At 39.9% G+C, this 20,791-nt stretch overlaps 3 protein-coding genes across 11 annotated transcripts in view; 1 reads left to right on the top strand and 2 right to left on the bottom strand.

The window, feature by feature from the left end:
• Positions 1–824: 824 nt before the first annotated feature.
• On the bottom strand, positions 825–9,844 carry OSGEPL1 (O-sialoglycoprotein endopeptidase like 1). Of its 5 annotated transcripts, none has more exons than XM_009559831.2 (9): positions 9,688–9,844; positions 8,946–9,305; positions 7,916–8,303; positions 7,171–7,375; positions 6,939–7,087; positions 6,334–6,464; positions 6,113–6,184; positions 2,549–5,034; positions 825–985 (listed from the first exon to the last, which is right to left on the bottom strand). In XM_009559831.2, the coding sequence occupies exons 2-8, from the start codon at positions 9,158–9,160 to the stop codon at positions 4,941–4,943; spliced, it is 1,254 nt and encodes a 417-aa protein (XP_009558126.2). In that variant the 5' UTR covers positions 9,161–9,305; positions 9,688–9,844; the 3' UTR covers positions 825–985; positions 2,549–4,940. The 5 variants fall into 5 exon arrangements, with proteins under 5 accessions (XP_009558126.2, XP_053926505.1, XP_053926503.1 ...); XM_054070530.1 differs by having other exon boundaries at positions 8,045–8,303; XM_054070528.1 differs by lacking the exons at positions 825–985; positions 2,549–5,034 and adding an exon at positions 5,050–5,580.
• Positions 9,845–10,424: 580 nt separating this feature from the next.
• On the bottom strand, positions 10,425–16,756 carry ORMDL1 (ORMDL sphingolipid biosynthesis regulator 1). 2 transcript variants are annotated; one of them, XM_054070531.1, is made up of 4 exons: positions 16,549–16,756; positions 15,620–15,813; positions 13,144–13,295; positions 10,425–12,005 (listed from the first exon to the last, which is right to left on the bottom strand). In XM_054070531.1, the coding sequence occupies exons 2-4, from the start codon at positions 15,791–15,793 to the stop codon at positions 11,870–11,872; spliced, it is 462 nt and encodes a 153-aa protein (XP_053926506.1). In that variant the 5' UTR covers positions 15,794–15,813; positions 16,549–16,756; the 3' UTR covers positions 10,425–11,869. The 2 variants fall into 2 exon arrangements, with proteins under 2 accessions (XP_053926506.1, XP_009558125.1); XM_009559830.2 differs by having other exon boundaries at positions 10,429–12,005; positions 15,620–15,800; positions 16,549–16,753.
• A 17-nt stretch (positions 16,757–16,773) lies between these two features.
• Positions 16,774–20,791, top strand: part of PMS1 (PMS1 homolog 1, mismatch repair system component) — a 58,753-nt gene continuing 54,735 nt past the window's right edge. For 3 of the 4 annotated variants that reach the window (XR_008450514.1, XM_054070525.1, XM_054070523.1), the window contains exons 1-2: positions 16,774–16,888; positions 19,560–19,713. Coding sequence is in view for 3 of the 4 variants with exons in the window: in XM_054070525.1 (XP_053926500.1) it covers positions 19,582–19,713 (132 nt within the window). In the remaining variant the exon portion in view is untranslated. Of the gene's footprint in view, positions 16,889–16,977; positions 17,112–19,559; positions 19,714–20,791 lie in introns of those variants that run through there. The other variant, XM_054070524.1, reaches the window with a different exon arrangement.

The following is a 20,791-nucleotide window of genomic DNA, read 5'->3' as shown; positions in this document are numbered from 1 at the left end:
GGAATCAAGCACAAAACCACTCCTATTAAAAAAATACCTAATATTGCATGTAGTGTATGCATGGGAATCCCTAAAAGCTGTTATTCTTACTCAATAAAATACAGATTGTTGAATCTCATGCAAAATCATAAAATGATATGAGATACTGTAAAGTAACACTTTTCCAAAATAGCTCAGCTTCCACTGTATTATTTAAGTGATAGGTCAGATTTTCAAAAGTCCTCAGTACTTTGAAGCACTCTCTGAGAATTAAAAAGAGCTCCAGACTTCTGAATTCTTCAAAAAGACATCTCTAAAGATGTATGCATATATTTTTTCTAACATTTTATATAGTTTTATTTATTTGCCTGCATTATTTAAATTATTTGCATTGTCTGTATAATTAATATTTTGATTTTGTTGCCTCACTACATAATATATATGGTGTCAGAGACAAAAAAACTTCTAACTTTGTAACTAACGTATAGCTAATAATTCCCAGTGTATTAAAAGAATGCTGCCGAATTATATATGCAAAAGCAAAGTGCATCTGAAAAATACATTTTTTAAATCGAAGAACTTCGATAGTAGAAACCTGTGTGTTTCCGCATGTCAATAGCTCACATAGCTAAGGCATGTACTGTTTTAACTTTTTTCCCCCCTTTGTTTCCGTTCTGTCTCTTCTTTTCATGCCCCTGTAGGGGTTCCAAGTAATTATCTTCCGAAAGCAATAGATGAATCAGAATATGTAGTTTAGGGTATGACTGACTACCAGTGAGCAACAACTTCTCAAGATTTTATTTTTGTGTGAAAGCAAAACAGGAACAGGTGACTATAAGCTATTTTTCTCTTCATGGTTAATTTGAACCAAGCTTTGATATTCTTCTTGAGGACAAGTAGAAAACGTCTACTGACTTGGCCCTGTTTGGCTCAATTTCACTTTTTCATGGGTTTCAGATGGAGCCTCTGCCATCAGAAGCTTTGCAGAAGACATATGGGGTCTTTTCTGAAGAATAAAGAAATAAAAGTGTTGGTTAAAGGAACAACTGGACTAAGTGGAAATTTGTACGTGAAAGGAAAAAAGAAGAACCAACTATTTTTGGTCTCAAAATAAATATCTCTAAAGTGAGAAATCCTTCACTACTCATGATAAGAAGTGCTGTTTCAAGGTAGGATTTTCTGATGGAATCCTTTTGCGTTAGACTCCTTCTGAAGCTCTTGTTCCCAAAAACGTTGTCATAAGAGTAATTGTTACACAGACTGTTCCATTAGGCTAGGTTCTGAAATTCTCATTCATTTTTTCATCTACTCAGCCAGTAGCCTTCAATAGCCCTTTCAAAAAAGGACAGAGTTCTGCCTCTGGCATGCCCTCTCCAGAGATGTGACTCCTCTTGAAAATAAGGCAGCTTGTGCAATATACACTCTATAATGCCAAAAGCAGGCTGTTGAGATAGACCAGTCATTGTAAGGGAACAAAAAAGGCCTCTGGCATAAGTAAGGCATTCTTAGGAGTCATTTTACTGGGCTTCATTATTGCAGTAATGCAGGAGAGCTGAATATTTGTTTTAGTATTTTTACTGTCCTTGGTAGAATATTATTGAAGGACAAATCAGACAATATCACAGCTTATTACAGAATTTGTATGAGGCCTTAAATATTTTTTTGAAAGTAACTTAAAAAAGACTTTACACTTAAAAACGTAAATCTCAAAGGAAAACAAAAATCAAGCCCGCCAATGCTAACTAGAAGAACAGGATAGTAATTGTGGATCTTAGTGGATATTAAACAATACTCCTGCTAAACCATCCTCATATAGAAAAAAAAAAAAAGAAAGAAAACAAAACAAAAAACCTCAGCCCAAACCCCTCCAAACCACAAAACCAAAACCAAACACAAAAATACCTGGTTTACATTCCAACTGAAAGAGTTTAGGCACATAAGACCTGGGTTGTACAGGTGTTTCCAAAAACTCCTCAGCTTCCTCCTTCATTTCTAGACACTTCAATTATTTTTAAAAATTACTATTAACATTTTCAGAAAATGTACCTCTGATGGTACATTCTTACTTCCTTCATATGTGTGCACTGTACACTATTTTCCTTACAAACCTAACCTTGAGCAATCCATGTAAGCACTTGCCTGTCATTGCCTCCACCTGAACACCACTGATCAGTTAAGTGCATTTTTACATTATTGTTTCCTTTTTATTTTTTAAATCACAGAGACATAATTTGGTGCCACAAAGAAATGATGTTGACATTTACTATGGCTACGTTTCTTTGATGAAAGAGTACAGGACAGTACATAATTTCACTAGAACATATTGGTAGGAGCAGTCTAGAGTCAGATTAGGGCTCACACTTTTACTTCTGATTAGTAAGTATGCTGGAGCATGACTGCCAGTTGCACCCTGAGGCTGCCCACCTAGCAACTACACCCACAGCAGGCACAATGACGTGGGCAGTAGATTCTGTTGTTACTTTGAAAAAGCAACTCTTTCTTCCAACAATCCTTTCTCTTTGTTTGGGCTAGATATTGAAGCACCAATAACAAAAATACTTTTACTTACATCAGGAAAACTACAGCTTTTTATAAGGGTCGTCTTTCCTCCTTGGTTAACACAGCTTTTGTTCAGTAGTCTGTCTCAGAACCATTTCTCCGCTGTGAGTTTTCTTTCTCTAAACCTCTGATTTGCTCTCAGTGAAAAATACAAAGATTGTAAGAATATGAGCAGGAAGGTTTGATTAACTTTTATTTCTAAATTTCTAAATGGTTTCAGCCATAATCATGCATATATCTACCCAATTCTAATGCAGGTTTCCATCAGACTACCTGTTAATAAGTAAGGGATAAGTCCAGTGTAAAAGTCCATAAGAAATAAAACCATAATAATACATAAGAAAGGCTAAATGCATTATTTCTCTCTTGGCACTGCTACTGTTAAGACTTCACCAAATTCCTCTTTGTTACTCTACCAGAAAAATAGAAATCCTGCTTTGCCATCAGCACAGTTTATTCTTAGTGAGGGCCAAAAAGCATGTCCTGTTTTAATCACAAAGTCAAGGAAATGTTTCACTTCTAACTTTGTAACTAACATATAGCTAATAATTCCCAGTGTATTAAAAGAATGCTGTCAAATTATATATGCAAAAGCAAAGTGCATCGGACAAATACATTTTTAAAACTGAAGAACTTATGTGGTAGAAACACATTTTTATGTCAGGCAATGATACTATTATAAAGGTTTCATTTTACTTTGTAGAATTTTGTATTCATAGAAACACATATACATAGAAAATCCTTCCTTGCTAATGCAGAGTTCAGTATGCATTTCTCAAAGGAATGTGCTGCAAGAATATTTGCTGCCAATACTAAACTGTAAAGCTGGCATAATGTAGGAAGAGATGTTGAGCAAGAAATGACCATAAGTGTTGTCAAGACTGGAGCAGGAATACAGAACATTTAATACCCAGCAAGCCATTGGCCTGAGAAGAATAAACATTGATGGTAGAAACAAGCAGGCATGAAAACAATAACAGTGGTCACAAGGAGGCTGGAATGAGAAAAACATACTGTGGAAATTTTTATGAAGGACTTGTGGAAGTGGTGTTGACATTTTTAGTAAGGTATAAATATAAGCTTGTAACAACAAACTAGGTCTTAGCTCGAAACAAAGGCTGAGTCCATGCTTGTTAATACACTACAGCACAAGATGCCTTATTTGTAAGGACAGTGTTCCCCTAAAAGCAGCATAGCTTTAGGTGGTGTTTCTGGATGGCACAATAGCAGTCAGTAGAATGATCAAAACAGATTCACCTGAGAAGGTATAAACTGTTCTCTGAGGGACGCTTCTTACTGGATGCGGGTTTCATTTGCCATGACATGTGCTGATGCTTTGTATAAAGAGGCAAAGCAAGTTTTAATATGAAGCAAAATGAGAATTTACGTCAGCTTCCATATTTGATGAGTGTCAGTAAGGCCTGTAAAGCTGCAATTCTGTTGATTGTTTTATTGATATAAGCAATTGTGTTAAGAATCCTGAAAGCTGATGTAGCAATTGTTTTCTGTGTGTCATGCATCAGGCTACAGGGCTCAGTTGTTGATGTGGATATGGCAGGTAAAGAATGTTATTCATTCCAGTGTTGGAATTTGATGGTAAAGGGTAAGAATGTGCACAGTAGTAGAGATAGTGCACTCTTTAAAATAATACCAGTCCTTTCTGATTTCAAATTGGCATTTACTTAACTGGAATCGCCAAGTATACTACAAAAGTTTGAATTGCAATGAATAGTAAAGTAAGAGTGCACGATACTGATCAAAAGGTAAGGCCAAATAACCCATTCTTCACATCAAAACTCAGAATTTTCACCTTAACAGCCCACTTTCACTGGGATCAGCTTTACTGAGCTGTTCATAAAAAAACCCAGAAAATTAAAAGGCACTGGCCCTATTCCAAAAATTTCAGTCTTGTGTAAGAACAGGTTTCTTGCACCAGCAACAGAAAATTGGGTAGTGTACCAGCATAGCTAATGCACAGAGATATTCCTGAAAATCTGTGCTCCCTCTTGTTCACTTTCTGTAACTTTTCAGTTATGGAAGTTATGAATTTTTTTAACATGCAGTGTAGCTTATAAATGTAACATAAACTGTATCTTATATTGTTGAATTCTAATAAATATAATAATAAATAATAAACCTCATAGTAAGTTATAAATTGTAAACAATGAAGTTATTTTCAGTTGTGTAAATTTGTTAGAAAGTGCATTTTTAATTTTTTTTGTTATTTGTTATAGAAATCAGACATTTGTGGAACAATAACTGGAATCATTTCGGTGATACCACACAGCATTTATTTCTTTGACAGGTGATTTTCAACACCTGTAAAGCAAACACCATCAGTGTGACAGCACTGAAACAGTTTTTATTGAACCATTTATAGTTGCATTGACTTCACTAAGTTATTAAGAGGCCAACCATCGTATCTTCTTTTTCAGTTTTGGCACCTTAATGGAATCTTCTTCAACTCTTTTTGAAATATCAATTCCAAGGGGAGCTCTAGAAAATAATAAAATTCTGTATCTGTTAAAAATACATAATATCATTGCTGTATCACACAGATGCACAGATTCACAGACCTTTTAACAATGAGCGTGGAAGTCACTATATTTTTACAGATTACCTGTGCTTTAAGACCATGTGACCACTAGAGTGATCCATCTGCATGAAGCTGTACCTAGAAACATCTTTATATTGAGGAAATGTTTGCATTTGGAGCCACTCCAAACTTAGAAAGCACAGCTGTAATTTCCAAGCCATCTTTTGGGGATGTTATTTTATTTTGATTCCGATTTTAGCTGATAATTCAGTTTACATATTACTGATGAATGCCAGACACACTAGAGATCCAAAGGTATGTCCTTCAATGACAATCTTAAAGAACAACAATAAATAAAACAGTACTTTATTCACTGAGATATATAAAGCAATTTATTTTTTCAAGAAGAGTATTTTATCATTTTTCATGTGAAAATTATAAAACAATCTTTTTTTCTCCCAAGACCTTCCATGTCTGTTTTTCCTGGAAGTAGAATAGGGAAGAAACTGGAAAAAAAATCATGTTTAAGACCACTTTTAAAATACTAGAATTTTGTTTAGCCCTAAGCCTAGGATCTACTTAAATCCTTAGAACAAGTCTTATCTAATAAGCCGTTTAAAAAAAAACTAGTATTATCAGCTGTGTATGTCAAATTCTTTTTTTCAAATTGAGTGCTCACTATGAACACACAGTTTGACTTGGAACATTCTGATTTATGTCTACAGTGACTGAGAAGTGAGGGTGAGCATATTGCTTAACTTGCTCCAGTTTTCCTATACCACAGGAAAATATATAGAAATGTTATGATGGATGGTAATTTAAGTTTCTAAGCCAAAACCAGCATAAATGCCAGGCATGATCATTTGTATTTCACAACTACATTGAAAAGGAAGTGCTGGTAACTTTAAAAGCTTATCTGCACTGCAAAGACACTCCTCATTATCTACTGCTACTCTTTTTAGTTTACACCTCCTTCCACTTTTGTCGACCATAGTAAGTAAGTAAAGAAATAGATGCTGAATGAATGGAGTCACTTACTTCGGTTCATAGCGGATGCCATCAGTACTGTGCAAAACACCAAGTCCTGCACGTAACCGTTCAATGCCATTCCTAAACAAGAAAGGAATTCTGTAAAAATATATGGTATGACAATCCGAGTATGTGTACGTGGTTCAGTCACCAAAACCACAGGTTCTTGACTCTTATGTCAGCTTTTGAAGAACATTACAGAAACACATGTGAAAAGAAACAAGTCTTACCATGCGACCATAACACCATTATCAGTGCACAGACTTGGAGGAGGACACAGAAAAGCAAAATCATTTGCATCTGCCAAAGCCTGTAGACCTTTTCGGATGTACTGATTACTCGCAACTCCTCCTGATACAACCTGACAGCAGTTACATAAAGAAAAAAAGCATTAACTCAAAAGTACTGATGGGCCACACTCAACTGGCATCCTATTTAAAAAGAAGTTATCAGATTAAGTTCTGAAGACAGCAATAAACAATGGACTTGAAGATTAAATCGTATCTTTGAAGATGAAAACATTTCAGAAAAGAGTATGGAAAGTGAGATTCCTGAATAAAAGTATGTTATTACTAGAACAGCTGTCAAGTATTGGGGAGCACTAGGTTAAATTTTGTGGCCTAAATTGTTATGGAAGGTCAGATTAGATGGTAATCTTTCTAGCTTAAAACCAAACTATGAAAGACTTTCTGGTAAATATTTATATGACTATTACTTCAATCCTGGCATTTTAACTATGTAATACTGACATCTTCGTCGCATGTCAAGGGAGAAAGTATCTTCAAATGATCTTATACAGCCAAATATAAAAAGTAAAAAAAAAAAATATACCCACCAAAGTTGCATTTTTTTGTGATAATATGCTATTTTTTACACAGAACAGCATGGCTCGATACGTCCGCTGGATAACATGAACAGCCACTGCGTGCTGTACAGCAGCAGCAATATCCTTCACAGAGGACAGGATCTCACCTTCTTGAATACCTATAAAAGCATATGATCAAATGAGTTTTCCTGAGTTTACATCACCAAAACCATGGTTTACATCTGACTTTGTTTAAAAATACCTTCTTCTTCTTCTTTTTCTATAATGGCTTTATTGACCAGATTCTGCAGTCCAGAAAAAGAAAAGTCACAGTTACGATACTGTTGCATGGGCAGTCTGAATGCGTGCTGTTGCCGGTTTCCAGCTTGAGCCAAATGCTCTATCGCCTTTCCCCCAGCCATGCTGTGGCACTCTGGGTGCTTTCTTAATGAGAGTCGTCTTGCCACCTAAGAAGACAATAAACAACAGACTTGAAATAAAGAGCTGTTTAAAAACTCTGATTGTGTTTGAGACCAAAACTGTAAGTGACCAATTTTACAGACTGTACTCGGTAACCCAGAAAACCTAGATTCTGAAAGCCAAACCAAGCCTTTCAAAGTACAAAAATACTGGTAAGAAATATTTTAATATATATTGTTTGAAACGTGAGAGTATCCTTTAAAATATCACTATCAATCTGCTCAAATTCATACAGCTTGTTTGTATGATGGGTATCAGCGGAACTTTCAACACTAGTTTTGGTTGTCTATTTGCTAGAAATAGAATTAATTTACGTATGTTACGACTCATGCTGCACATAGATTAACAACCACTTATATCTTAAATCCATGGCATTTCAAAATAAACAAAGGAAATGTTCAGTAAAGCTCATATTGCACTGTATGGCTGTCCTTGGGCTGATGCCAATACTTATGCCATTATGTAGTATAACTGCAATAAAAAGGAAAACCACCTAGATTCACCTAGAATACCTAAGGAAGTATTACCTTATCCAGCATGTCCCCTGGTGCAATATCTATTGACTGTCCGAGCAGAAGGAAATCTGAAACTCCTTGTGCCACTGCCAAGAGACAGTGGCCTCCAGAGAGCAAAAGAACTAAGAACGGAAATTCCACCTGGTGCATCAGCCTGACGGTCAGTGCATGAGCCTCCATGTGATGAATGGGTATGAATGGCTTCTGGTATCTGTTCACCAAGTTCAGGCTGTAGTGTAGTCCCACCTCAAGGCTTAGTGCAAGTCCTGGCTTTACTGTAGTTGCAACTGCTGCAAGTTCACGTATAGAAACTCCACTGACACGGAGAGCCTCTTTTACTACTTGCTCGATGTTTTCTCTGTGAAGCTGTTGCGCCACTACAGGAATTATTCCACCTGATCTGGTAAAAACAATGAATTACAATACATCTGTATTTCTTAGCAGGCAGAATGGCATAAAAATCGATTGCAGACACCACTTTACCTTGCCATATCCTGCCTGTTTCATTAGTACATTCTCAAATGCCCTGTAAAGGGCATCTATACATTGAAGACAGCATAATTATCACTGGCAGGTCAGAAATGGACATAATTTGCTGTTTTTTCGTACACATACCTCTGAAATGTATCTCAATGACGTTGCAAAACAAAGTAACTCAAAATTCACACCTTCTCACTTGTCCCTTCATCTACGCATAGCCACCAATGACTATATTTGATTAATTTTTCCCCAAGAAAAAATGAGACATTTGGTGTTTTTAACAGTAATAATATTATTTTATCTTTCATTCAAGCTAGGTAAGTACTCTATCTCTTTTTCAACGAGAATGCTGGAGGAAATACATCAAATGCACAGCATTTCTTTCCTCACCCTTAGTAATAACTTAAGCAGAAGGTGGTGTGGCCTGAGAGAGGTCTTTACACCTCTCCATTTCCTATTGAGTCTTCTGGAGGAGAGAAGACTTTTAGAGGGATGACATTACAAGTAAGAACTACAATATAGTCATTAACAAGACGAAAGACACAGAGAATTATGTTCTTACTGTAAGTGGACTTCCTTCTGACAGTGCAGAGCTTCTCCTAGAACATTGCCGGCATCATCCACCACAGCCGCACCAGTGTCATCACAGCTTGTTTCAATTCCCAGAACTAATTTCTGAAGATGCTGTTTGCCAGAGTGAGCAGAGCTGCTTCTCAGCCACACAGCTCTGCCATGTTTGACCGATCTCAGGAGGCTTTTGGCAATGCTGTTCATCATTAGACATCTGCCTGTTAGTTATGTCTTGGAAGGAGCTGTACTTTGTCATTACTGGAGGGGTCTGGGGCACATGCTCCGATTTGGTTTTCCACAGTGGTAGGAAGACACTTCGAATTACTGGTGACCACGCAGGATACTTAAGATCCTAAGGAAAGAAAACAGAATCATAGAATAGCTTGGGTTGGAAGGCACCTCAAAGCCCACCCTGTTCCCCCCCACCCCCCACCCCCCTCCCACCATGGGCAGGGACACCTCCCACCAGATCAGGCTGCCCAAGGCTCCAGCCAACCTGGCCTTGAACACTTCCAGGGATGGGGCAGCCAGAACTTCCCTGGGCAACCTGTGCCAACACCTCACCACCTTTAGCATGAAGAATTTCTCCCTAACTTCTAATCTAAATCTTTGCCTCTCCAGTTTATAGCCATTCCCCCTCGTCCAATCAATTCATGCTCCTGTAAACAGTCCCTCCCCAGCTTTCCCGTAGCCCCTTCAGGTACTGGAGAGTCGCCCTAAGGTCTTCCAGGTACCTCCTCTTCTCCAGAACACCCCCAACGCTCCCGCCCAGTCCTCAGGCCGCGGTAGGAAGGCGAGGCAGAGGGCGCAGTCACCCTTGCGCCAGCCGGAAAGCTGGGGTGGGGAGGGAAAGCCACCGCCCCCGGTCCCACAGCCCCGCCCCACGATCTCCCTCCCCCCCCAACGTCACGGGGCGGTGGGGCCTGCGGCCGACGGCTCGCTCCGCCCCCTGGGGATGCGCGAGGCCCGGGACGGGGCGGGGTGAGACTGTGTGCGTGAGACTGTGCGAAGCCCATGGAGCTGTCGGAATCAGTCCCGGGGAGGCCACGGAGACGATCCGAGGACTGCATCCCCTCTGCTATGGGGAGAGGCTGAAAGAGTTGGCGTTGTCCAGCCTGGAGAAGAGAAGGCTCCGGGGAGACCTTAGAGCAGCTTCCAGTACCTGAAGGGGCTCCAGGAAAGCTGGGGAGGGACTTTTTAGAAGGGTATGTGGTCATAGGACGAGAGGGAATGCCTATAAATTGGAGGAGGGAAGATTTAGACTGGACATTAGGAAGAAATCCTTCACGCTGAGGGTGGTGAGGCAGTGGCACAGGTTGGCCAGGGAAGCTTTGGATGCCTTCTCCCTGGAGGTGTTCAAGGCCAGGCTGGATGGGGCTGTGAGCAGCCTGGTCTGGTGGGAGGTCTCCCTGCCCATAGCAGCAGGGGTGGAACTGGATGGGCTTTGACACCCCTTCCAACCCAAACCATTCTATGATTCTTTGACTATGAAAAAAACTTACCAGGTACCACTTTCCATACAAATAACACAAAGATAACACAAAGAATCAATTGCTTCCCATTGCTAGAAGAAATTCTCAACTCATTATCTTTTTATTTTTTAAACACCATCTTCATAAATACAGTAAACAGCCAGAACCCTCCCCTAGCAGGGAAAGCAGCACCACCATGGGCTTTTCCTTCTTTTTCTTTTTTCCCAGCTCACCAGCTTTCACTGCAATCAAAATGAACATCAGGTCTTAAACAGTCTTCAGTTCCATCCGAGCTGGTTTGGGCTGGCAGGTATGTGGCAGACTTCAAAATTCATCCTTTCTCCAAGACAGAGAAATAAGTGCTCAAAGCTCAAGACGTACCTCCTTCACTCCAGTGCCAGAGCTGACTATGTACAGGATTACTCAGAATTACACAATACCCCTAAAACACCGCATTCGTCCCCGTTTCCAAGACATGCAAATTATTTATACCTTTTTCTGCAAAAGCATAGTTAGTCCATGTGATTTGCCGATTCACCTACTTCTAGTTCAGCTTCTATTCTGACTCGCAACCTACACAGAGTTTCTGTTATGTGTTCCAACATTGTTGCTCTGTAATGGACCTGCTTCTTCAATGACAGCAGCAACCCTTTCCACCACCATTACAGGCCTCCCAGCTACTGAAAAATAACCTGTTAGCCAAGTATCGGAGAAAACAGTCAAAAATTTACAGTTTCTCAGGATGTGCCATTTACACACAGAAAAGTCAGAATCCTGGTAAGCAAAATGAAATAAACACAACAGTGGTGACTTGTAAAAATGTGCATAAACCAAGCTATCAAGTTGTAGAAATCCCGAACTAACAGTGAAGGACTTTCTTGGGTCTACAGAATCACAAGAACAGGTAAGGCATGAATTACACCATCAGTTTATGCCAGCTGTCACAGTATTTACCGCAAGACAAATTTCCACAATGCAATAACAAGCACAACTACCTACGACCCATATGGCAGTAACTAGCTACTTTCACTTAATCTAAGAATACTGCCTCACCAGTCCTTGGCAACAATGATCCTGGATTTACATGTGAAGTTACCACTTACACTGTGGTTGACTGGGTAGTTTTAAATTACTGCTCTCCATTTGAACTGGTACTTCTACCTTCTTTATGCACACAGTCTAGATGATGATTACACTTCAGAGCTGGGCCTGCCCAGCTTCTGGAAATCTTCTACAGGTTTCCGATTCACATTTAAGTATTCAGATGCATCTTCTTATAAACTCAGCTTTCATCCCAGATAATGCTACCGGAAGTAGGAATGGTAACTCAGATGTAAAAGTGTCCCACTGAATACGATTAGATATACAGCACAGCAGTCTACTGTTTCCTTCACCTGGGGAGCAGCAGCAGCCATGTCAGGGCAGTCAGTGTCAAACCTTCTGCTTAATATTTGTTGATGCCAAAAATTCGAACGCCATGCAACTGGGGCAGCTTGGGGATAAGCACTGTTAGGAGAGACGTTGTGTTGAGGATGAAGTGTGTGAGATCATACTTTGTGTAAAAACTTGCCAGGAAGTACCTGCAGGAGAAAAGGGAGCAAGCTTAGCTGATAACACCCTTGCCTAAAAAATAAGCAAACAAAGCAGAGTTGAAAAAAGTGATTTAGTAATCAGTAATATTTTACTGGTTAACAACTGATCTATTCCTGTATTAAATATCTCAGCTAAGGTTCTAGAATATCTACAGCAAAATTATGGACTAAGTCTCTTCTTCCCATACTGCTCAAGGTGCTAAAAAGCAACTCTCAGGTAGTGTTATCCTCCAGCAGTTCTCCCCACAAGGTGGAGTCTGACCTACAGCCACAAGCCTGATTTGTGGAACAGTGAAAGGTTTATTAGCAAAATACTGACAGTTCTGCTACCCTAGCAAGCTGAGAGATAAAGCATTTAACATTTTTCAGTGCAAAAATCATTTATGCCGAGCGCATCTGTGATTTTTTTTAGGAATTAGATATATTTTTTTCGGTTTCTATCCTTGTGAACCAGCTTTCTAAACATGATGCACGATCTTCCCTCTCCCCACCAACTCTGTCACACAATTGGACAACTTCCTTAAGGGAAAAAGAGAAAGACTTTTCAGAGTTGGACATGAAATACCCGTCTGATTTCCTTTAGTTATGCAACCATGCTTTTGTCAACAGAGACAGGTGGTGCAGAATTTCTTATCCTATTATATAATTGGTGTAAGCAGAAGACAGTTGGTATAAAGCAAAACCGACATGCGAAATCTCAGACCATATTCAGTGAGGACTGCCCCACTCCTCCTAACACACAAAATAGTTAATAAACGCTGCCACGTTCATGTGCTGAAGGCAATTAGTTCAGTTTTTCGATCTTTACCATCTCTTAAAGAACTTCAAGAGTTAGCAGTAAGTTTTCCTTATAACATGTCTAATCTTTAAAACCTGCTCCATTAATAACTGTTTACAAACTTTGAATTCAGTATGTGAATTAAGTGTTGAAAGCTGCAGGAAGGATTGCTGATTGTATGGCCTGCATATATGTACTCCCTTACCTCTGTGATGTAGAAACAAACAAGCAAAAAAAAAAAATCCACCAGAAAATGCTTTTAGAATGTAAATTGGAACTCATTTGGTTGCAGTTTTTGAGATCACGGTTTTGTGATTCAATTAATCCACAACACAGTTTTGAACTCACAGAATTATAGGAGAAATTGTGAAGAATTTTCTTGAAGATGTAAATTGCACTCCATAATCCAGTTGTTCCCAGTGTGTTAGTAGCCTAGCTTTCCCCTGATCTGGTGTTTCAAAAGGAGTTCCCTTTACTGCATGCAAAAACACATACATGCCCTGGGGAAAACAAAAAATGAATACAGTGGCACTTTTAGCTGCATTTCTGTATTTTTTTATAATTGTAACGTTGTTCAATGCATTGAAAAAAAAAAAGTTAATGAATTCTCACCCAGAAGAGCTGCTATCCTGTAACGACAAATTATAGAAGAGGAAAGAAGAGACAAGAAGTGATTTTCCCCAAGTCTGTACAGCCAGTGGCACAGTCAGAACTAAAGCCAAAGTTGTGTGACATCCAATCCACTGCCTTCTACATTACATAATAAAAAATGCATGAAATGAACAGAATTTTAACAAGCAAAATAAAAAGTTTAGGGCTGCCAATTTATATTAACGTTTTCCTAAGCAGTTAGGAGGCAGAGTATGCACAATGCAAAAAGTCTATCTACGAATACTGGCAATATTACAACAACTTCTGATAGCTTTCTCAGCCCCCCTCCAACTTCAGATACATAGAAGCTGACTACCAGCAATCTGTTGAATACCATCTGTCCATCTCTTTGCTGCTTCTCCTTAACCATGCTGGACTGTTCTTTGCTGTTTTAAGGGAGCATGCCATGTCTAGTCTGTTCTGAAAGATCAATTTTGGCCTAAAGATCAATCCAACATAGGAGTCTACCCTCCTCCAGTTTCAAATAATATTTGTTTTCTATCAAAGAGAGCACACCAGCTCCAGGCAAGAGTCTCTATCAGAAAACATCAGACTTCCACTTTCTTTCTCCCAGGTGTTATGCACATACAGAAATTGTTATTGAATGCTTTATATAGAAAAATCACATTTCTTTCGACTTCTTACAAAGGAGGTAAGAATTGAGCAAGTCATTTCACATCATCTTCCATTTTTGTTGTGGAATATCCCCTGACTGGAAGCCAATTAACCTAAGAGAATGAATTTGCTTAATTAAATCTTCAATTCATAACATTTGCAGCACCTCAGTTTGAAGAGCTTAACCAGAAAGGCACTTTTAGGACAGATCCAAATGCTTACTACACATTTTATTTCACAGTGGTACTTGCAGAAAGGATCACCAAAAATGCTTTCAAGGGCAGGTAACAGTTTTCCATTAGTGGAAATCCAAGATTTTTTTGTTTGTCAAGCCATTAAAGGATTTGTTTCCAAAGAAGTGCCATTTAAATGCTGAGATAACGAAAACTGCAGTTTATACTCGGCTTCTAGTGTTCTACTAGAAAACTACTTGCCAGTGCATGCTCTCGTCCCTGCTGTCATGGTAGCTACTTGCAATAAATTTGGTAAGGCATTTAGGAAATGTCTGATGCCGTGAAAGGTAACATACAAAATGCTCTAATGATGTTTACAATCCCACTACTAGTTTTAAACCTATCTATAATAATAATAAGCTCAAATAAAAAAAAATATTATTTTTAACAGGATTCAAGAGGATATTATCCATCTTCAGTCTTTAAAGTGAACTATCATTTTCCTAAATAAGGAAGAAGCTATCTTTTTGTCAAGACTTCTTTGCCGTTTATGTTAGAAAGCTGAGTTAGTAAACCTCACGTATGATGTAAATTGCTGGATTACGGCCCTCTTTTCTTGGCTGGACCAATATATGTACTTGCATTACTTTAAAGGATCACACCAAAATTATAGCATCCTGAAGAGAGGAGGCAGAAAGATTCTTACGATCTTTAACTTCCAAAGCCTTTTGCATACAAAAGTCATCATGCAAATCACAACCTACTGAATAGCAAATGGTTTCAGGGCTTGGGTCAAGGCAGTCTAGTTTTTCCCACTGCTTTCAAGTAAGATTTTTCTTATGTCATGCATAGTAACAAAGTTGTCTGCTGAAGTCATTCTGAGCTAATATTTAACTAGCTTGGCCAGAAATCAAAGCAAGAAGAATAAGAACACAAACCTTTCTGGCCAAGGAACAGGTCAAGCGCTGAAATTAAATATTTTGGGACACTAACGGATTTATATAAAAACATTAGTAGATAATATTCAAGAACTGAAAATGCAATATATTTTATTGATTCAGCACAGCTCTTTAACAATGTACAGACCACTGTAAAAGTTGTTTGGCGTGATTTTATGTTTGCAAGATTCTAGCTTATTTACATGCCTTTTGAAAGAAACATATCTAAGGAGTATTTCACGTTTTCTGTCCTTAAACCCAAAGTGATCATGTATCACTTCTCCTCCCCAAAACAGCCAACTAACTCAATTAAGGAGTCAATAAACCAAACAGAGATGGTAATTTTGCTAGCTAAATTTCATTATCCATAAAGCCTTGCTATTTTTCTCTTCTCCTGCTACTAAATATATAAACAACTTCTCAAATGTTGCAAGAGAGGGTACTTACCAGGTTGTGAATCACGTTTGTTAAAGTCCAGGCCACAGAGACACTAAAGAAAGGAATGCTGAGCAAGACAATGTGCAGCATGCCAACTCCAAGCGCATAGGTCAGCCACATTCCACGACTGTTCATCACCCGTGTGTTTGGATTTACCTCGCTATGGGCAACTCCTACGTTCATTTTTACCCTATAAAACAGAACTGTTTGAAGATTGAGACTACTATTACACAAAGGTACTTAACATATGCCATTCTTGAATTTGGGAAAAGGCTGTTTTAAATAAGCAGGTCTGGAAGGAACACAGTGCATAAACCAAGCTGGACGTCAAGATCTTCAAAGTATATTTTATAGAGAAGACAGTACCAGGAGGCTGTTAGGAATTTATTACTTAAAAAAAGCCCAAACAAAACCTACAAGCCTGCTAAAGAAGAGACATTAAAAAAGAAAACAATAGCAAGCTGTGCTGTTAGAAGCTAAAGTTGCAAACCTGTAAGAAACCAACCTACGTCATTTGTCTTCGAAACTCTTTTGACCACCCATGCCAATATCCAGTTCTTTTCCACTTCCCTTATCTGACAATTTTCCTCCTGTTTCTTGCTCATGTAACAGCTAGCGAAAGATTCCACATATACTAGTTGCCCAGCCACCTGCTGCTAGAACCAACAAGGAGTAACTTTTGTCTCCTTTTTTTGCAGCAAAGCCCAGATTCCAGGCTCTCCTCATCTCCTAGTTTTTGGACAGATATTTCCATCTTTCAAAAATGTCTGAAATGAGCCAATGAGTTCAAAGGTTCTCGCAGGCAGACACACACAAACAATTTTGTAACACTGATCTCTCCAGGACATTTACAGAACTTACACTTGTGACACTCTTGTCCTGTGACAGTCAAATTTGTGATCATAATTACAGAAAAATCATTGCATCTTCATACTCACGTGATCACCGAAGCTATTTATAAGCATTTACGGGTCTGAGATGGAAAGTTTTTAATTTCCTTCTACATCCATCCCCAAAAGCAACACATAACCAGCAACGCCAGCTTGGTTTGGGTAAGACCGCGCGCCTCCAGCCATCACCCGGCGGCGATGGGCGCCGGGATGCGGGAGGGCCCAAAGTACAGCCGCGCCGGGCCCAGGCGGAGGCGGGGCCGGGGCCGGTCCCGGGACGCGGCGCCGGCGCAGCCGCCCCTGCTCCCGCTCCTCCTCCCCCCTTCCCGCGCCCGCCTTTCCGGGACCCCGCACCGCCCAGGAGCCAGAGCTAGCGGGGCCGCCCCAGGTGGGGCACTGGGGCCGCGGGGCGGTGTTAGCGCTGGGGCGGGGATTGGCGCGGGGGCAGGTGGTGCGGGGCGGGAGGGGGCGGTGCCGCGCGGGAGTTCTGCGGGCGCCTTTCCCTTTTTTTCCCGCCGATAAAACGCAGAGGCGCCGCCGCGCGTGCGTTTCCCGGGGCGGGGCCGTGCCCAGCTGTGGCTGCAGCTGAAATCTGTGCCTTTTGGCTAAAAGTAAGCGGGGTGGGATGCGCTCCCCTGGGCGGTACGTTCACGATTGTTTAGCCTGGAGGAGAGGGGGCCCCAGGGACCTTGTTGCAGCCTTTCGTGCCGACTGGCTGGTGGGAGAGATGGGGACGAGCTCGAGGCCTGTACTGCTGCGACCAGTGGTTTTAGCTAAAAGAGAGGGGGTTTGGAGTAGATATAAGGAAGAAATATTTTACAACGAGGGTGGTGAAATACTTTAACTTGTATTTCCAATACACGAAATACGGGTTCAGTGCATGAAATACGTGATTCCAATACATGTAATATGGAAGGAATAACCTTCCAGTACCTGAAGGGCCTACGGGGAAGCTGGGGAGGGACTGTTTACAAAGGCTTGTAGTGACAGGACTACGGGCAATGGGTATAAACTGGAGAGGGGCAGATTTTGACTAGAGATAAGGAAGAATCTCTTCATGAAGAGAGTGGTGAGGTGCTGGAGCAGATTGCCCAGGGAAGTTGTGGATGCCTCATCACTGGAGGTGTTCAAGGCCGGGTTGGATGGGGCCTTGGGTGGCCTGATCTAGTAGGACGTGTCCCTGCCCATGGCAGAGGGTTGGAGTTAGGTGGTCTTTGAGGTCCCTTCCAACCCAAACTCTTCTATGATTCTGTGTTGTCCAGTGTCTTTTGATAAAGTTGTCCAGCTCCAATCTGGCACATGTCATTAGTTAATCATGAAGTACTTGGGAGTCCTATATAACACAAGAGGAATTGTGCCTTCTGAATGTGTGTGCATGATTAGTATTGGTCTGTCTTCAACACCACGTGTCTTCCTGTGCTCCTTTTCCAGTGTGTTGCAAACTGATTTGTCAGATCTTTTAACCACATCAGAAAGGCAAACTCGTTTTGGGATGTAAATAACAAATAAAGAGAGGAAACCTCTCTGTTACTATTCCAAGAGAAGTTTTAATTCTGCTTCCTCTTCAAAACGCTGTACTGTGTTTTTTCTTTGTCTTTTATGTTTAAAGAGTGGCAGCCTTTAAAAGGAAAAGAAGGCAGAGAAGTGTCCTGTAATTGCTCTATCAGCTGCACATACTCTGCGGGATAGGGATGCTTTGGGGTGTTGGCTGCAGTCCCTTGCTGTGTCCCAACTGTGTCAGGAGAAAGTCTGTGTTAGCTCCGTTCCTCCACATGTGCTCGTATCCTTGGGATGGGTGCTGAGCGTATGATCTTTGATCTCCAGCAGATGGCTTGAGCAGAATCAATGATGAAGCCAGGACTGCTGGGATTGTTTGCTTCTCAATGTTAAGTAACATAACCTAGTAGAGTGCTGCTGTGGAGAGAAGAAGCATTCCATGTAGCACAGAGAACAACGCAAGTCTGAACCAGTCTTGAGGTGCAAAGAGCTGTCTAGCAATGCTCTTTTCCCCACCTTTCTCTATGCATGAGAAACTATGCTTGGGTTCTTTGTGTCAAGGATCAACAAAGATTTTTTTGTGGAGCTTCCTTAATTGTCTGCTTGAGTACTTAAACAGAAATGAATCCAAAAATTTCCAGATCCGCTTAGGATCTCTTCATGGTGGAGTGTTTCTGTAATGCAACAGGAACTTTATAACTCTTTGTAAGTGTTTTCAGTGATTAAAAAAATTATCCATTGAGGGAGGCATCTCCGTTTACCAGTGGAAGATACAGGAACATAGAAGTAAACTGACCTGTAAGTCAGATTAGAAAGGCAAGGGTATAATTCAGATGTTTAGTTTTGTTTTTCGTTATTGGCAGCAGATTACATTGCCATGGAATACGAGTTTTGCCTCAGTACCACTATGCTTCCTCCCCACTTTCCCAACTCCCAACAGTTACCTCCAGGTCATGTTTATTCAATGAATGTTTAGGTACTGGGAATCATGCACACAACACAGCAGTGCTGAACTCAGAAATTTTAAAGGTAGGGGTGGGAAGTGATGCAAGGAGTTTGTAAAATAACTAACTAAATAATAATAAAAAATTAATGAAAGATTATAAAGTTCTACTTTATTTTCATCAATGCTGGAATTAGTATACTGGGTAAATACCCTATCTGAAGACATTTCTGACTGGCTTCCTGGGTTACCTTGTGGTCTGTCTACTCTGTTGTGATTGCAAGATCACAACCACATTATAGGAGTTTAGAGGTGTTGACTCTACACATGTGAGGTAATACTGCTTTGCTCAGTGTATCTTGGAATTCTTAGTTTTTCATTTGAAGTTTAATCTACTTAAAATAATATTCTCTTGTCTAGACCTGTGTTCTGTTCTTTCCAGAAGTCAAAACTGGATTGACTGCTGAAGAAGCTGGGTCTTACTGTATCTTGAAAATTTTACTCTTTAACCATAATGTTATGTTTTGCCTACATTTAAAAGTTGCTGTAAAACAGGTATTTGGGAACTTGTATTTGTAATCAACCTTTTGCCTTCTTTTCCTGTTATCTTCTTATGCAGCTTCTCTGAATCTTATTCCACTATGAAACAGCTGTCAGCAGAAACTATTCGTCTCCTTTCAAGTTCTCAAGTGATTACATCAGTTGTCAGTGTGGTGAAGGAGCTGATAGAAAACTCCTTGGATGCTGGTGCCACGAATATTGATACTAAATTGGTAAATCCTCTTTCTTTTATAAAGAATTGGATGCAAAATAAGATACAAGAAAAATTGTTTTGCTGCAAATATATTTTTTAGGCTCTCATGGTTTTGATGATGGAAAGGTATTTATAGTGTTTATACGTACGTATTTTAACCTCAAATAAAAATGGTCCAAAAACAGTTTCCCTTAATGTTTTTGAGCCCACACTGAAACAGTAAGTTGTGCTTGTGCTCCTGAGTGTATCTTGAAGAAAATATTAGTTTGTTTAATATTTCTTTTCCTACTTACGAATTGACTTTTTCTGACTAATAGCGTGTTTTAAAATATGTTGGACTTCCATCTCACTGCTAGACTGACATATTCAGTTCTCTCAGAAAATATTATCAGGAAGGCAAAAATGCAAGCAATGGAAGAGGTTGCAGATGGCAATGTTAGATGTTTTGTTAATACAAATTACTGCATGGTCCACAATAGTGTGATAAGCTCTGGCTACTGCTAATGCTTTATTTTTATAACATCCTAAAAAAAGTTGGCATATCACTTAAAGGTAGTTTTGGAAAAAAATAGCATCATTTATAATAAGAAACTTGTGTTCCCCCCCAGCTGGGTAACTGATCACCTTCTCTTGCTCCTATGAGTACTTCTGGTTTTGCAGTATTTTCTCAACAGCTGCTTAGTAGCAGTATCTCCTATGTAGGAAGAAAGTATGCTGTTACAGTCTGTATGAATGGATTTATCCAGAATTGCATCCAATTTTCTTTCCTGTAAATATCAGTGAATGTCTAAGCTATTTTCCAATTAAGTGTTAGGCAAATGCTCTTAATTATGAGGACAGTTCAATTTCTACTTGTTTCTTTGTCCCTATCACTGCTATCTTTTCTCAGTGAGTCTCAAGTGTTTTCCATCTGAGTATGGTTTCCTGCAGATGCAAAGGAAAATGCTTATTTGTTGTGTGCTTTAAGTGAGCTGAAAATACTCTGTCTTTACTGTGGTCTGTGCTAACTTCTGTCTTCTGAAAGCTGCACGGAAGAGAAGGACCTGGGGGTAATGGTTGGCAGCCAACGGAACATGAGCCAGCAGTGTGCCCAGGTG

The sequence above is a fragment of the Cuculus canorus genome, chromosome 6 (assembly GCF_017976375.1).
Source record: "Cuculus canorus isolate bCucCan1 chromosome 6, bCucCan1.pri, whole genome shotgun sequence".
Taxonomy (NCBI): Eukaryota; Metazoa; Chordata; class Aves; order Cuculiformes; family Cuculidae; genus Cuculus; species Cuculus canorus.
This window is presented reverse-complemented; position numbering and strand designations above follow the sequence as displayed.